The sequence below is a fragment of the Periplaneta americana genome, chromosome 4, assembly GCF_040183065.1.
Source record: "Periplaneta americana isolate PAMFEO1 chromosome 4, P.americana_PAMFEO1_priV1, whole genome shotgun sequence".
Lineage (NCBI taxonomy): Eukaryota > Metazoa > Arthropoda > Insecta > Blattodea > Blattidae > Periplaneta > Periplaneta americana.
Genome location: NC_091120.1, coordinates 169,173,527 through 169,192,678, shown reverse-complemented (window position 1 = coordinate 169,192,678; position 19,152 = coordinate 169,173,527). Strand labels below are relative to the sequence as shown.

The window sequence follows — 19,152 nt, the reverse complement described above, 5'->3', positions numbered from 1 at the left end:
GACCTGTACTTTAATGAGTAGGTGTACTTTAATGACATGCATTAAAGGACTGCTACCAGGTGTATAATTACTACATTTCGGTATGGTCGAGCATAAAATTTGTTAGCAACTTGCAATCCGATTCTAATGAGTCATTTTAAGACTGGAACGGTATTTTAGAGGAACCTCGCCAATGGTACAAGATTAGACTATCGCATTGATTGCAAAAGGTAATGTAATGACTGATCAAATCAAATCATGAATATACAATAGCCTACATCTAAAATCATGTTATTTACTTGATAAAGCATCTGACGTCATTAATAAAAGCCGCTTATCAACGCATAAAGTCGCTGGCGTAGTCTTGGGGTAATGAGTAATCCTCGAAATCCAAGGCTATACGAATCCTGCTTGGGCTGATTTACCTGGTTGGATTTTTTTCGGTTTTCCCCAACCACAAGGCGAATACCAGAATCTTCGCGCTCAACTCGCCAAATACCATCTCGCTGTCATCTAATTTCCTAATTCACCGAAGGAAAACGTCCCGAGAGAAGAAGCGTGACTGGCAGCGTTCAGACGTAGAAGTGCAAGCGCTGGCTTCTCCTCGAGAAGACTTTGGAACATGTATAGATCACTTCAAATATTTTATGCCGCTCGATTCATGTGAGTCTGAGTAAAGGCTGGTTCATAATAAACCGGGAACGGAAACAACGGGAACGAGAACGGAAATATTAAAATAAATAGATTTTAATGTGAGCATTCACAATTAACTTTCACGTTCCCGTTCTCGGGCTACGGCAAGGTTCTGTTGTCGTTTCCGTTTCCGGTTTATTGTGGACCAGCCTTAACTCTGTGATTGGTCAGACTGCCGTACTGATTTTTAAGACTTGCGATGAAGGCTATATTTAATATCGTGTGTTAAAAAAGTCACCAAATGGGGAAAGCAATATTATTTTGAAATGACAAATATAGGACCATGACAAAGATGATACTCGGATTCGATCTCTGTCTGGGCCATGATGGAATTTGTGGTGAACAAAGCGGGCGTGAGGGGTTTTTCTCCGTGTTCTCCCGTTTCTCCTAACCATCAGCATCATCATTACACCAGTACTCCACAATCATCCTCATTCTGCGGAGTCCCGAGGCAGGCCTCCAGAAGAAATAAAAAATGGCTGAAATTTGTACACCTATGGAGTAACGGTTAGCGCGTCTGGCCGCGAAACCAGGTTCGATTCCTGGTCGGAGCAAGTTACCTGGTTGAGGTTTCTTCCGGGGTTTTTCCTCAACCCAATATGAGCAAATGCTGGGTAACTTTCGGTGCTGGACCCCGGACTCATTTCACCGGCATTATCATCTTCATCTCATTCAGACGCTAAATAACCTAAGATGTTGATAAAGCGTCGTAAAATAACCTACTAAAATATATATATAAATATATGAAAAAGACAACAAGGATCACGACAAAGAAAACAAGAACTACAATAAGGATCGTTACATGGGCCATGACGAGCACCATGACAAGGATCACAATAAGGACCATGATATGTCAAGAATGTCAAGGATCACGATATGGATTATGGTGCTTTCCGCAGTCCTTATTGTGGTCCTTGTCGTTGACCTTGTCATAGTCCTTATCATGATCCTTGTTGACTTTGTCGTGGTTCTTGTCTTTATCATGTTCCTTATATCCCATGGCGTGGTCCTTATAGTTGTCCTTGTCGTGGTCCTTACCGTGATTCTTGCCGTGGTTTTATCAGGATCTTTATCGCGGTCCTTATCGTGATCCTTGTTGTCTTTGTCGTGGTTCTTACAGTAGTCCTTATTGTCTTTGTCATGGTCCTTATCGTTGCCGTGGTCCCTCTCATGATGTTTGTCGTGTACATGCCATGATTACTGTCGTAGTCCTAGTTGTCTTTGTCATGATCCTATATTTGTCATTCCAAAATAATATTATTTTCCCCAATTGGCAAGTGAGTTTTGTGTCACACGGTACCTTCAATACTTTCATGAATAATAAAAGAGCATGCCCATAAATTGAGACCTATACCAGAAACAGACAACTGGAAACATTTTTCACTGATGCGTACTGTTGGATAGGGTTGTGATAAGAGTTTAAATACACCTTCGCAGCCAGACGTCTTCCTACATTTGTATTTTCTTCTTAGAACAGCCCAATTAGTTACTCCAACCTCATGACCAATATCACAACTGATACGACCTGGAGTCCACACCTGTGGAGTAACGGTTTGCGTGTCTGGCTGCGAAACCAGGTGGCCCGGGTTCGATTCCCGGTCGGGGCAAGTTACCTTGTTGAGGTTTTTTCCGGGGTTTTCCCTCAACCCAATACGAGCAAATGCTGGGTAACTTTCGGTGCTGGACCCCGGACTCATTTCACCGGCATTATCACCTTCATATCATTCAGACGCTAAATAACCTAGATGTTGATACAGCGTCGTAAAATAACCCAATTAAAAAAAAAAGATACGACCTGGATTTTGTTCCACCAAATTCATTATTTCTTTCTTCCTATTGACAATTTCACCGGATCATTTATTATCACAATTACGAAAACCAGATATTACACTTCCCACATTACAAATGCGCTGACAAACTGAAATAAATATATGTGTATTTGGAACATTCCTAACTGGTAATCTTTCTTTCATACAGTCTTAGAGCTATTCGTGCTATTCATTCAGCTATGAAGGAGACCGGAATGCATACGTATAACGTTGAAGTTGATGACATCTCTAATACCTATTATTGATCAAAAAGCATTTACACATATAAAAGTAGCTCCTCAACATTCTAAATCTTAGTTACTATGCATGTTCTTGTATACCACAACATCAGAATCAATTGTAATTGTTTTAGTGTGTTTTATATTCGTGTTGAATTTATGCCAATAACTGTGCCGTTTGGCACCCGACCGACTGCTTTTTGTTTCTGTGTGTATACAATGCATACATTTTATCTCTCCACGCTCGTTTACGGAACTCGAGTCAGCAGTAAGTAGCTGCGAACGGTGCCATTCAAGGACGTACATAGTCGCTGATAAGACGGTTTTCTGTTGTGTCAGTATTGAATTGACTTTCAGAGCAATATATCTATTACTGTGTGCAGTGTTGAGTTTCATTATCACTTTGTGTCTGTTGCTTGAGTCATGGTTCTGAGACTTAATACGGAACAAACAATTTTTATTTGTTGTAACTTTATTTAAAAAATCATGAAAACATATGAATCAAAATGTGTTTAGAAGCTACAACGCTTGATTCACATCAAATTGGAAACACTTTCAATATTGTCTTTAAAAGGTAAGCATTTTTTCAGCACTTTCACAATTTCAAATTGCAACAAACTGGCCATTCTACTGTGTATCTTGAGTTAACTCATTACAAAGCGGGCAGCTGCGCTGTGCACTGCCGCTATCACTCTACTCCTGCGAGCGTGGAAAGATAAAATTTATGCACATGTTACTTCATACAATAAGGTACACTTTCAACTAATTCCAAGAGTCTTAAAATTCATCCAGCTGTGTCTAATGAATGTTATATATTTAAAACATTATTTCGATTGCTTTCAGTCTTTAATTTCCTTAAAATTATCAAATAAATAATTTAAATACGCAAGTATGAAATTTAGTAACATGCAAGTTTGTTTGTGCGAGATCGTGCGTATTTGCTTGGTTTCCGCACAAAACCAATCCGCGGTAAGTCTAAAATTCCACATTCAGTAGGCCTATTCCCAACCGAACACACATAACAATTTCCCTCTTCTTACCGCTTAAGTGACATATTCATTTTACTGCTTTAGGCTTTTAACATATTATTTTTAGAGACGTTCAATATAGTAATAATTATAAATTGGAAACTTACCACTGCAATTTCACCTAAATTGCACTGTTAATTATTGTTTTTAAATATTTGCAAAAATTAAGTAAACTCTACAACTCCACTAAAGTTACTGCATTCGTGATGCATGTAACATTAAGGAAGCCGTTTGTTTTAAGTTCGCATTTATAGACTGGCGGGGAAAAAAGACAGACGTATATCACGGCCTCCTGGAGTATAGTAAACACAGAAAACATTTTAAAGCAACAATGTTGAAGATAGATATTTTTGTTTTGCAAATTTGCCGTCATTGAACAGAAACCAAGATGGAGATTTCATTGCAACTAATTAGAAATTCCTCTTTTAGGTATGTAATAAACGATCTTCGCACAAAATAATGTACGATGCACGAGCGGTATGTTTTCTTTCGCTTTTTCAAAATTTTCCCCGAACATGAAAACTTCAATATACCGCTCTTGTAACGCATATTACTATTTCATCCTTGGTCAGCGACATTGGAGGAGGTTTGAGAAGGCGAACTATCAATGCCAAACTTCGCAGACTTTCAGCCTGATTTTCTACTTAACCATGCGCTTAATTACAAAACGCATCAGTTTTCTATATTTATTTTAATGTATACTATTGTTTTCTTCAATGTGTAATGTTGATGGCATGATGGCACGCGAACTCATTAGGAATGGGCAAAAATAGGCGGTTATTTTCATACGCTTAACCGGTTATTTTTGCTTGTCGGTTTAACTTGTATCGGAGAACCGGTTGTTTCCTCAATAACCGAACGAACGGTTATTTTTTTAACATAGCCTACTTATGTACATCGAATCAAATGTATTTTAAGTTTATCTCTAATTTAATATCAGTCGAACATCGTTTCTTTTTATTATTAATTGTATTCTATGTAATCAACCTTGTATATAAATTGTCTCGTAGGCCATTCCTACATGGAGTATGCGTTACTGCTTTACGTACTACATCTGTCCATAGATGACAAAATGAAATTCGACTTTGAATCAATGTCAATAATATGCCTATTTTAACCGCAAACTATCTCTGATTGGCTTATAATATAATCTGCGGATACTGGAATATTTCAAATGGCGAGAACTTTTTTTTTTCTAATGGCATAGGTTACTGATATTTTATATCACTGTTCCATTAGGTCTCTGGCTTCCCAATAGCGATCATTTTCACAGGTGGATTTCAGGATGGACATTGTCGTAGATGTTCTCTGTCCATACGACGAGAAACTTTGACTTTGGTATATATTGGTTATAGGAGAATAGATTGCCCGTCGAAATGTGTGATTTTTTATTTACCTTACCTATAATCCCAAATGTGAGTGAAGTATTTAAATGCAATTTAATATCTTCTTATTATTTTTTGTATTTTGTTAAGGACGTCATTGATGATCTTCAGCATCTAATGACTTTTTTTAACATCTTCGGTTGGTTTACAATTGACTGCAAACTGTTCTTTGATTTTTATTGCAAGTAATATCTCATTTTGTTTTCCTGACTAATTTGATAATTTTGAAATGTTAGAAAAACAATATCATCATCATCATCATCGTCATCCAACCTAGTGGTCTGTTGCGCTCTCAGTGGTCTCATGCCATCTTTTTAATGATCTTCCAACAGATCGTTGTACAGAAGAACGGTAGTGTAGCACTGCCTTCGGTCATTTTTCTGTTGGCTTTCTCTCGACATGCTGTTTCCAATTAACTCTAAAGATTTGAAGAAAATTCAATATAGGTTGGACGTTCAATTCTTCCAAAATTTCTGTATTTCGTTTTCTATCCCAAAGTGTGTATCGCGCCGTTTTTCTCATGAATCTCATTTTGTTGACAGTTATACGTTGAAGATTTTTTTTGTCGAAGTCCAGGCTTCTGATCCATAGACTAAAGTAGGTTGTGCTAAAATATTGTAGTCTACATCTTTAATCTTGTATGTTTCTGTACTAAATTAGATTTTAAAAGTGAATCGATAATGCCGAAAAATTTTACAAAATTAGTTGTTTTAGTATCGATATCATTTTCTTTTCCATATGAAAGGGATACTCTGAATAATTAAATGTGTTCACTTGTTCTATAATTCTGTTTTCAATACATATTTTACTTCTAATTTTACTTTTAACTTTTCTATAGAAATTGTCATATTATTGACTTCCTTCAGGTTAAGTTAATTTTAAAATAACCGGTTATTTTCGAATAACCTCCCATCACTAGAACTCACCTTGAAACTGATCTTGTCTCTGGTCCACGAGGGTCTGATGACGCTGAGCACCGTGATGGAGCCGGCGATGAGCTCGTCCTGCTCGATGGTGAGCGGGATGTGCACGGCGGCGTGTAGGTTCATGCTGGCGGCGCAGGCACCCGGCAGACACTGACTGTGCTCAGGCTCAGATGACGTGCCGACCGCCGCGGCTACGCTCGCACACCGACCTTCGACTTACTACCATTACATAAACCCTGCATCATAAAACACACGCATTCATCCAGATGACATTTGAAGCTGCCACTCTGATTGAGTTATTGGGGTGTTCAGATTATCTACTACAAAAACTGACACTTCCACACCTTCCTGTCCTTTCTCTTCTGCATACTTTGAGCAAACAGGATTTATTTTGTAAATGTGAATCTTTTCTGTAGTCATTATTACATGAGCTATGACGTCATCGAATAAATTTTTTTAATTAGAACATTTTTTTTCACATTTTTTGAAAGAGCGTGTTTGAAATTGCATAGTCTGGAAAATCTCACTTATTTAATTGAAGTTGATGTTTCTCCACACAAGAAAGAAAGGTAATATAATTTCACTAACTTTCACACAAACACGTGTATAAGGCAATTAATTTGACTGAAAGAAAACAATAAATAGGGTAGAGTAGCATAAATCTCACCGCTTCCTAAATGGCACCACTGCTAGTTTAAAACAAGTTACTGCAGTAGTGTGGGATCTAGTGGTATTGTTACAATCTACCATATGAACTTCCACCATGTCACTTGATTTCTGCCACTTCTTTGTGTCAGCAGCGTGATGATAGTGTATTTAATATAATCGCTCAGGTGGATGTATATTTAGCTAACATTTTGTAACTAAATTACGGATTTGTATGCAAAGGAATCCATAATCCTAAGATGTTATTGGTTTCAAGAAATATTAAAGAACACTTAACTTAGTAGGATTTTCGAACATATGGTGATCATAGGCTAGAATGAAGGAAATAATAACTTATGACTTAGTTTCTCAATTCGCACCACTTTGTAGGTGCCAAATTCGCACTGGTGCGATATGAGCAACTGTAGCAACTCTAGCCGTACAAAAGAAGGCCCCAAAAATTTTAACTGAACGAGGAATGTATCAGGTGGATGCAATATCAAGTGGTGAAAAGGGTGTTAATACAACAAGTGTGTGTTGTACAAGCACACCAGGTATTTCGTGCCATCTATGATAATTTTTAAACGTCAAACAGTGCATCCTACATTATCACCTGGTGCTCCTCCAGGATCGTTATTTGTTTGCTCTGAGTCCGGTTACATCAACAGTGAACTATTTGTCGAAAAACTCAAACATTTTATTTGCCACTTAAACCTGCCATAGAAAAAAGTGCTGCTTCTGTATGTCCACCTATACGACCTATTCCAAAAATTTAGAAACTGAATTATCTCGGGAAAATGATGTGCTCCTGTTTCAGCTTTTTCGTCATAATACTCATAGGTCCAGCCTTTAGATGTTTCTTTCTACCTTCAACCATTTCAGACAGCTATATCACGAAGCAGTTCTTAGATGGCTTTGAGATAATCGCGGAGAAAAGGTGACGCAGTGTACAGTTTGAACTGCCTGGTGAAGCACTGGCAAATGTGTAACAATAAAGAACGCATTCAGGAAGTTAGGTAATTTATGCTCTATTTTTCAATTTCATTTGAAGATGCGTTACTCTCTTTCATTAGTTTCAATAAACTTGTAATTTGCATTTATTACATTATTCATATTAAATACTGTTCAATATGTTCAATATTAACAGCTTTCCTTCATCCTGTTGCCTGCAGATAAAGAGGTGCGATTTAAGAAACCGCAGGTGCTATTTAGGAAACTAGTTGCCTAAATGGCACCACTGACAAGTGTTTAGAAAAAATAATTCTACTTCAAAAATATTAAATCAAATTCAAGGATTCTTTTTTACATGAAAGGAAAATGTTCTGGGAATATATCTCTGTAAAGGAATGCAGAAAATAAAAACCGTATTGTTCAATAAAAATTATAAATGCTAAAGTGGTGCGATATAGGCAACCTTACCCTAATTAAATTCATTTAATTAACTGTTCAAAATGTCCTCCACCGACAATCTGGCAATGATTAAGCCTCAGTACAAATTTCTTTCGAACAACTTCTATCACAGCTGGCGGTATTTCTTTACATTCAATTTTCATTGTGGTCTTCAACTCGTTCAAGTCACTAGGTTGCGTGGCAAAGACCCTACACTTCAGTAACCACATAAAAAGAAATCAAGCGGAGACAGATCAGGTGATCTTGCAGGCCATTCGTCATGTCCCTTCTTCAAATCTATCTATTCGGAAACAATTCATTCAGCTATTCCCGAACAGAGACTGCGTAATGGGGAGGAGACTCATCCTGTTGAAACCAGATTGAATCGTGTGGTATGTCTGGATCTTGAAGATTTGGATGTAGAACAGTAAGGGCTGGTATAAGATCATCACTCAAAAACTCGAAATACCGATCACTGGTAAGAGACTCGTAGAAAAAAATAAGGACCCAAGACTCTGCCTCCTACAATTTCTGCCCAAAAAATTTATATTCTGGGGGTATTGTGTATGTGATTCTGTTATTCAGTTCGTATTCTTTTCCGACCAATATCTGCAGTTTTGCCTGTTTACATCATCACTAAAATTGGGATACACATATTAAAAGGTATTCTCTATTCTTCATTCACTAAAATGATTGTATCATTATCCATCTCATTAAAACAGACGCTGGTACAGACACTCATTCTACCTCACTTCGATTATTGCGATGTTTTGTTCAGTGATCTCAGTACTGATTCCTCTCAGAAACTACAGCGTGTTCATAACGCGTGCGTCCGCTTCATTCATAATGCTCGATACTATGATCATATCTCACCTTCTTTCGAGAAGTTATCATGGCTTAGGTTACATGAGAGGAGAAATCTGCACTCGCTTTCTCTCTTATATCGAATTATGCACACTTCATCCCCCTCTTATTTATTCGCCCGTTTTCATACTCTCTCTTATTATCATAATATTAATACTCGATCACAACGCGATAACACGCTAGAAATTCCACTCCACACATCATCTCTGTATTCCTCATCTTTCACTGTTGCTACCTCTCGTCACTGGAACTCACAGCCGTCTGAAGTCAAGGGTTACCTTCAGTAAAATGTCAAGTTTCAACTCCTTGTCGGTGGATGATCTTCGTATGTCTCCGACATGTCCTTGTTCATTGAATTTAGCTTCTAGTCTACTCACAGCTGACTGAGAAATAGGTGTTCGATTTGGGTGGGTTTCATTAAAAAGTGTGCTCACTTCCTCTTGCGTACGTCTTCTGTCATGACATCCAATCATCATTAAAATTTCAATTCTCTCATTTTCTGTTGAAACCATTTTTATTTTAGGTTCAATTAAACTGCTTTCCAAACACAATGATTAACAAATTTATCAACAATTAAATCGTTCTCATAGCAACATACACTTCTGTATAAAACAAATGAAGGTGTAGAGCGATAAAAACGAAGACGGTCTTTCAGAAAACGTGAAAAAATCATAATTATGTTCTATAGTCGCGACGCTGTTATTCCCGGCATGACTCCTCTTTGCTTACATCTTAGGAAGTCAAGGCTCTATAAAGTCTAGGTAGGTACTATCGTTCGCCATTTTTGTTCTTTCGTTGCCGAGCTACTAGACAAGGGATTTATTTGCCACACCGTTAAACATGATCATGTCGTAGCTCCTATAATAATAAATCAAACGCACTGTAATTCAGCAAATAATTGAGCGGCAAATAACGTCCTCGTGTGCTTTCTGCGAACGCCAACGAAAGAGCCAAAATGGCGGGCGATTATATATTAAGTATTTATCCAGCCTTAGGAAATGCTTAACATCTTCATCAGCGAATCACAAGACGCACACGTTTAAATGTAGCCGACCTGCAACGTGATTGGCTGCCGAAAATTAGAGCGACGGGACTATAATTTAAAATTTTATTCCATGACGTCATAGCTCATGCAACAATGATTACAGAAAATATTCACATTTACAAAAAAAAATCCTTTTAAGAAATAAGATTCGATGTGTCTAAGCATTTTTCTAAAAAATATTCCACCTAATTATAAAACACATTACGCGTTACTTATGATAAACTCTGTATATAAATGAATTCAGAAAATGTATGAATTTTAATACCACGAAAAATGTATATTTTCTTTAATTCACGTACTCATAACATGTGAAATGGAGAAAGCTAGAATTCATACTCGTAAAATTTTATACATAATAAGACGGCAGTTGAGACAATAACGAACCTTACATTGTATATTAATATTATAGTATTTGATATACTGAATAACATAGAAGATATAAAGAACCAGGAATACACAAAATAATTATACATAGAATCAATTTAAATATCATTTATAAGCATATGTTCAATTTCTTTTACTGAACTTCACAACGGAAAACCATGAAAATTTTGGGGTGCATTTTGATTATGGAGTTACATAATCTTAATAAATAATAATAATAATAATAATAATAATAATAATAATAATAATAATAATAATAATAATAATAATAATAATAATAATACAGAAGAATACAGAACGCTAACAGAAGCTATTATGGTCTTCAGAAACATTTCAAATGAAGTTACTTTCCCGTGAGACTAAATGTATACTAGATAAAACTCTGATGACGCCTATTTTGTATGCATCCGAGACTTGGACCTTGACGGAGGGTGATCTATTGAGGAAGGAAGGAAAAATATTACGCAGAATCTATGGAACCATAAAAGAAGGAGAAAGCTGGAGAATAAGAAGTAACCAAGAACTATACCAGCTTTATAAGTCTCACGATGTAATCAGTTTGATCAAGATATATCCAGACTGAGATGGGCAGGTCAGGTATGAGAATGGACGAAAATGAGATGCCAAAAAGGATCATGGAATTTAAGCCTAATGGAAGGAGAGGAGTAGGAAGACCTCGACTCCCTTAGATGGACTGTGTAACACATGATATGAAGAACTTGATATCAAAAGTTGCTGAAGTGTAGCCAAAGACAAGAGACCTATGGAGCAGGCCGAGGCCCACACTGGGATGTAGAGCTACTGATGATGATGATGATGACGACGATGATGATGATGATGATGATGATGATGATGATGATGATGATGATGATGATGATGATGATGATGATGATGATGATGATGGTGGTGGTGGTGGTGGTGGTGGTGGTGGTGGTGGTGGTGATGATGATGATGATGATGATGATGATGATGGGTTATATAACCTTTGTTCTAGATTAACACTGTTTTTTAAACCTGCTGTTGTGTTATGAAAAGTATTTGCTCTCTTAATGGTAAATTAACTTTCCGCCTAGTATTGTAAATATAGGTAAATGTATGGCACATTATCTTTGCGATTTTTGTGATAATACCACAGTCTAGTATATAGTCGCGAAGCTCGAGTTGTTGAAGTTGCTAGAAACAACAGACTGTGCAGGTACTATTTCACATCGTCTGTAATGAGGCGATAGTAGCGATCCTAGTGGTTAGCAACTATCTATGGATGCATATTTACTACGTATTGACCTTCGTGACTGTATATACTACACTGTGATAATACTTCAATAATGTTTGCAGAATTGTTCAATTTTATAGATTTCAAATTCAGATACTATGAATTTAAGACGGTAATGAAAAGATGTTTAAACAATTTTTCATTTTTTTTTTTTAATTTAGAGGGTCTAAAGATGTTTTTTAATTCCATCCCACGCAATAATCTTACTGGATGGTGGATTGAAAAAGAGCTAAATAAATTGTACGTAAAATACTGTTGGATAAAATACGACGGATGATAATTTTGTAAATTGTTTTACAAAATCTGCTGCATAGGTAAGAAATATGAGAATATCACCTCAGATGCTGATCAAGAGATATTTCAGGACTTCAGATTCTTTCAAAGAGAAACATTTACAATTAAAAACAGTAAAACTACAATTATGTATTATTAAATTAAAATTATCTACGATGATTAAAATATTGTTGATGTTAAAGAGAAAAAGATTGATTTTTTTTTTATTTTAACAAAAAAAATTAAACCAATATTTAACTCTGTTTATACCTATGTTAGCATTAACATATTCATATACGAATCGATATAACTGTCTTTAAAATCAAAGGTTACATTATTGACCCAACCATCAGGTTTGAAAGCCATCAGCCCCAGCCTTTAAAAGTCCATCAATTAAAACAGAGCATTTATTATATACATACCATTTCTTATTATAAAGGAAAATACGAACTCGAAGTTACAGAGGTAGTGAATCTCCTCATTGGTGCTAGAGGAACAATTCCAGGCTTCCTAACGAAATTTTGGAACTCTCTCTCCCTGTCAACATTTATTTTAAAAGAAATATGAGATAAGGGAGGTGGAATATGATGATGGAGACTGGATTAATCTTGCTCGGGATAGGGACCAATGGCGGGCTTATGTGAGGGCGGTAATGCAATGAACCTCTGGGTTCCTTAAAAGTCAGTACGTAAGTAAGTCTAATTATTGCCATTATCTGGGATTCCCTACAAATATGTAAAAACTATTGTTATTATCTCCCTTAATTATTTAACTTGTCAGGATTTTCCAATGTTCTAAATTTGGAGTTACTGGACTTAACATTGTGTTTAATATATTATCTTAATTTATTATTATCTGGTATGATTTGTCTACGGAAAACCTCGACATTTGAGGAAGCAATAAAATAAATAATACACACACTTCATGAAAATTTCATAACCTTCTATTTTTGCTTCGGTGAAGAATATGAAATGAGTCATAAGTGTGCCTTCTTGGTGTCACTTGTGGGGTTCAGACCAGGCTTTAAGCTACAGTCACATTTTGCTACTCTACTTCTAAAAATGCAGCAAACTTTGAATGTGAATGTGCAAAAAACAACAATCACATTAGACTTCAGAAACGAAGACGGTAATGGAGAAAATGAAATCAGAGATATGTTTGAACTAATCTGAATTTAAATGAAATGCTAATGGCATGGGCAACGTTCTAAAAGATATTGAGCAATAGATGTTCAGGAATTGGTTTCAAAGAGTTGCTGCAATTCATGTAAATTAAGTGAACAATTTCTTCTAATTGATTAATATAATTCCATTGCATACTGTAAATTGTGAGCGAGGATTTTAGTTCCATGAATCTTGTAAAAAACTGAAATTAGAAACCGCCTTTCAGTAAAAAGTGTTAACACTCTGCTAACAATAAATCTTGAAGGGCCTACTAATACAGAATTTCAATGTTTAGAGTGCCTATAAAATAAAATATTTTAATGTTCATCAGCAATTGATTCTAAACATACCTACGTCTAATGATTTACTTACATAAGTATAAGTTATATAGACTGTGTTAAGATGGATTGAAAGTAATAAAACTCAAAGAAACAAAATACATAAGTTTTGTTTCTGCATACTTTATTAATTTTATCTTTCTGCACAATTATTTATAATATTACACAAGCATTTCGCAATTTGCACAAATATAATTTTTCATTTGTGCATTTTTGCGACAATTATTTATTTTCTAGCTTAAACCCTGGTTCAGACCTCTCTTCGGACAGTTGACTAAACAACAATACAGAACTACGCAGTGTAAAATGGGCAATAAAATATTTAAAGTATTATATATTATTATTATTATTATTATTATTATTATTATTATTATTATTATTATTATTATTATTATTATTTAAAAGCCAACAGAATTGTTTAACTATTGAATAAATGTAAATATGTGTTAACAGTAAATGTATTTCAAGGATAGTCTGAATTTGCACATTATTTGTGCAAAGAAAATGAAAGGTATTTATCAACTGCGCACTTGAGATGAGCATGCCACTGTCCCTTCGTTTGCACAGGACGCTGGAACTGTGCGTCGGCCAAATTAAAGCAGGTTCACAATAAACCGGGAACGGAAACGACAACGAGAACGAGGACGGAAATAATGTTAAAATAAACGTATTTAGATGTTAATTGTGAATGCTCACATTTGAATATATTTATTTTAATATTTCCGTTCTCGTTTCCGTTCCCGGTTTATTGTGAACCGGCCTTAAGCTGTTCAACGTGGTGCAATAAGTTGGTGACGTCTGTCGTAAGATACATGGATACATTTATATTAGCTTATAAAGCTGTAAAGTCCTTTTTGCTACACGGTGTATTTATACTGATTTTTAAAATAAAGATATAACTTAGCATTTCAAAATAAAGCGTTATAATACATTAATCTTAAATGTTCACTTATTTTATTTTCTCAAATAAGTATCAATGAATTTCATATTCCAGAAGACTACATTTCTGTAAGCCTATAAAGTTGTAAAGTCCTTTTTGATATATGGTGTATAAATAAAGACATAATAACTTAAGCATTTCACAATAAAGCGTTATAATACATTAATCTCACAAGTTCACTTGTCTTATTGCAAGAAGGACAAGGTCTTTCTTTTCTCAAATATTTGTCAATGAATTTCATATTTCAGAAGGCTTAGGTCAGTTCGTCGGCAGAACGTCAACTTAGGTGACGTCATTTGAAACGTAGCCCGTCTTACAAGACGACGTGGTAGAAAGCAGTAGGCTGGGGGAAGGAAAGGACTAAACCTAGCCCGTATAATTTGGGAATAATTAACCGAACTATATGATGTCTTCGTATCTTTTCGATGAATCTGAAATTACTCATTAGCCTATTGCGATGTTTTAATTGGCGAAGTGAAATCTGGTTCTCCATCATAAGTTGTAATTTGTAATTTTGCTCAAATGAATGTTGGTCCGTCAATCGGGAGTACATTTAACGTTTTTATTAAAAAAAATTCCCATGTATGTCGAGCCGAACATTGAATTAAACTATCACAAAATTACCTAAGGATATTTTGAATTGCAGTGAATTTTCCGGAAATTTTTAAATCTGAGAAATGTTATCTTATTTAGGCTTCTTTGCAAAGTTTCAAAATTTTATAATATAAAAAATGATATAATTTCATCTACATATGGAGTTAATCTTCTCAAAAGAATATTGATATTGTGGTATTACTGTCGAAAATTTTCTTGACACCTAAAGTCTGTGTGATGTATCTTGTCTCACTGTGAAAAGAGAGAGAAAGGAGATATGTCTTACTTCGTCTGTATTGTTATGGCGATGGGGGAATGGAGCGATGGCGTCCATCCATCCAGTGGCGGAAGGGACTAGTTGATACATTCTGTAGCGCAAAATAAAATTACAAAATATCTCTCTTTGTACTGTGTAGTTCCGTCACTGAGCTTGTCTTTCAAGAAATTGAGTTCCGGCAGCCTGCACAATAAGGTTTTGAAAGGAATACTGAAAATTTACAACCCTCCTATAATCTCCACCCTCATTTGAAGGGACTTGGTTTTATTGCTACTGAGACAAGATAAACCTTACCAGGTATAAATAGTTTAAAAATGATTTATTTATAATTAAATTTACTAATTTAATATATGATATTGAATTAACAACAAAACAGTTAACAAATAAAGTTGTTTTTGAAGTTGATTGACGTCATTGGTAAAGTAAGGGGGGAATATAGGAATTATTCATTTTATTTCATCAAGATAATTGTAAGCTGTTTTATTTACATATATTTAAACATTATGTAGATATTGTATTGTAGTAAAAAGGTAAAGGTATCCCCATAACATGCCATGAAGGCACTTGGGGGGCATGGAGGTAGAGCTCCATGCTTTCCATGACCTCGGCACTAGAATGAGGTGGTGTGGTCGGCACCACGCTCTGACCGCCTTTTACCCCCGGGAAAGACCCGGTACTCAATTTTATAGGAGGCTGAGTGAACCTCGGGGCCGTTCTGAAAGTTTGGCAACGAAAAAAAATCCTGTCACCACCTGGGATCGAACCCGGGACCTTTCAGTCCATAGCCAGCTATAAACTTAATTTAGGCCTACTATCACCATAATAGACATAAGTAGATATGTACCAGGTCAGTTATACTGGCTTTGAATGAGCTATGGCCAAAATACGGTACCTAACTTGTCACTTTTTGATGTTTTGACTTTTGACTAGCAAATTGATTTATTAGATCGTCATAGTCCAATGATGCCAACAATTCTGACTCAATGTTAAGATAGCTAGAGCACTAAGTAATTTATTTTGAACGGAAATCCTTCTTAATACTCCATAAACAAGAAAAGCAACGTTTACCGAAACAGTTATTCTTGAATTCACAGATTTGTGGAAAATATCAGGAGAATGCATTATGACTGCATAATTTTCATCCAAAATTTTGAAAATTAATTACTCTTAATTCTGAACACATCTTTTTTACAACATTAACATTGCAGAATAATAGCAGAAGGATTTTATTGTAATTATGTCGAATATCATTTCACCAGAACTGAAAAATACTGAAAAATAAATTGTTAAATTATACAGCTGAAAAGATATATCCCGTCCCTTCATGTTCCTTTATCCACTCTGTTCTGTCTGCCCATCTTCTGTACCTCATCGATTTCTGATGTCGAATTCTCTTCCTTCTACCCGTTTGATTTAATACATTTCGAAATAGTAAACGCTACTAACGGGGCCGAAATGAAGAAACTGAAAACAAATATATGAAGGCAAACCCTGTTTAAATGTGAATTAAATGGCATTTTTATTTTTCTAGAGCTTATTTCTAATGTTTCAGCGATTTAAAAATTGTTCTGACAATCGAATAATTCCATACTTTCAATACTTTTTTGTTTTTACATTGGAGGTCATTGTGACCCAGCTTTGCAACATTAATTGCTGCTCTATTGTGCTAACCCTCCAGCTAAGGTTAAGGTTCGCTGAGTATCTAGGTTTCAAGCAGACAACCTCTCTCGTCCCTCTCCGCTCGTTGCCAGTCGAGATCGGCGAATGCTACGAAATGGTTAAGGGTAATTAATCAATCGAACGAGACGATGTTGATGACTAAACGTTTGAAATACAAGTAGTTTAATGATGAATTAAACACTGTAATTTTAACTTCTCATCAGGTATTTTGTATAAATATTACTATAAAACAATTCCATGACAACTTTTCCAAACAAAGACTATGAAGGCTGGTTCACAATAAACCGGGAACGAAAACCGGAACGAGAATTGGAAACGGAGAACGTGAAAGTGAAGATTTTGGATTCACAATAAAGCGATGACGGAAACGGCTATGCATATCGATATGTATGTCAGTAACGATATGTAAAGTCGATATTACGGATTTTGATGTTATGTGTGTATAATTGACCAAAGACGTTCTCTCATGAGAACAAACCAGCCAACAAACACAGGTTAACAAACTTCAGAATTTATGACACAGAATATTTAAGAATTCAATTCACGTGCTAATCTGGTCACATATACAATTTTCTGAGTTAGTTGGAAACGATGCATGGAGAAGAAATTAGGCCTATGTCATGGTCTCCTTGCTGCAAAATATACGACGACGACGATCAAATAGCTTTATCATAGGAACAGAATGAATCTAGCAGGCTGTGATCGGAAACGAGAACGGCAAAGTTGAAACTTGGGAACATCACGTTCCCGTTCCTGGAAGCTCCGGCAAGCTTCTCGTTAAATAAAAATTGTGAATACTCACATTTAAATATATACATTTTAACAAACTTTCCGTTCTCGTTCTCGTTCTGATTCTCGTTTACAGTTTATTGTGAACCAGCCTTTATACTGTAGTCTCATTTTCGGTGGTCTCATTGTTACTATACTGTTGGATCCGATGTCCGCAGGTTTAAACCCGGCTCAAGCCAATGGAACTGAATGGAAGATGAAATTCTGATCTTCTTTCCCTCTAGGAGCAAAGTAAAGCTAGGATCCAGAGTTGCCAACTCGTCAAATCAAATGCCAACAAGTAATCGTACAAAATCACCAGAAAATTACCAAAATCTGCATTTTATTAATTTTATTCATTAAACACAAAAGTTAGTTCCATTGTTCAGAAATTAGAATCCTAATATTAGGGCTTAGAACAGGCCTGGGCGTTATTAACTCAATTGAGTCACTGCCTGCATCATCGTTGGCAAAGATATATGAAAGCCTTGGGGGATTATTTTGAAAGGTTTTAGCTGTGAGTAACATAGGGTAAAGTTAATACCCCTAATTCCGTGATACGTTTTTTTTAACTAAATGTTCCAGGATTGGGTATCCTGCTAGGAAGTTCACCGATGTCTCAAAAGTAGTCGGAAGATGCACTCTTTCGAGAAAGATGTCTAGCGATATGGACGAAGGTCAAAGCTTTGACTGACATTCAATTTAAAAAATATATCACGGTATTAGGGGTATCACGGAATTAGGCAACTTTACCCTACTTTCTTTTCTTCTCTGCATAATGAAACATGATTTCTATTTACACATATTTCTTGTTTTCGTTGTAATCGCCTTTTTCGATCTTGTTTTTGTCATGGTTCCTATCGTGGCCTTGGTCCTTATCGTGGTCCATGTCGTGATTCTTATAGTTGTCTCTGTCTTTCCCCATTTCGCGTCCTTATATTGGTCCTAGTTGTCTCTAGCATGGTCCTTACCGTGATAATTGTTGCCTTTGTCATATTTTTTTATCGTGAACATTGTTGTCTTCGTCGTGGTCCTAGTTGTCACTGTAAACCCTTATAGTTCTTTCTGTTTTTGTCATGGTTCTTATCGTGGTCCATGTCGCGATTATTATCGTGGTTCTTGTCTTCGTCCATGTGACGCTTCTTACATTGGTCCTTGTTGTCTCTGGCATAGTCCTTATCGTGATCCTCATTCTTTTTGTCATGTTTTTATCGTGATCTTTGTTGTGATTGTAATAGCCCTTATCTTACTCTTGTCTTTGTCATGGTCTTGGTCCTTATCGTAGTCAGTGTCGTGGTCCTTAAAGTGGTTTATGTTATGGTTCTTACCATCTTGAACCTTGTGGTGCGTGTCGTGGACCATGTCGTGATCCTTATCGCAGTCCTCATCCGTATCCTTATCGTGATTCTTATAGTGGTCCGTATTCTCCTTCGCATACTCCTTATCGCTGTCTTGGTCTTT

At 36.0% G+C, this 19,152-nt stretch overlaps 1 protein-coding gene across 3 annotated transcripts in view; it reads right to left on the bottom strand.

The window, feature by feature from the left end:
• eas (ethanolamine kinase 1) overlaps positions 1-19,152 on the bottom strand; it is a 122,897-nt gene that overhangs the window by 96,156 nt on the left and 7,589 nt on the right. For all 3 annotated transcript variants that reach the window (XM_069824294.1, XM_069824295.1, XM_069824296.1), the window contains exon 2: positions 6,059-6,294. In XM_069824294.1, the coding sequence (XP_069680395.1) occupies positions 6,059-6,181 (123 nt within the window). In that variant the 5' untranslated portion in view covers positions 6,182-6,294. The remainder of the gene's footprint in view (positions 1-6,058; positions 6,295-19,152) is intronic.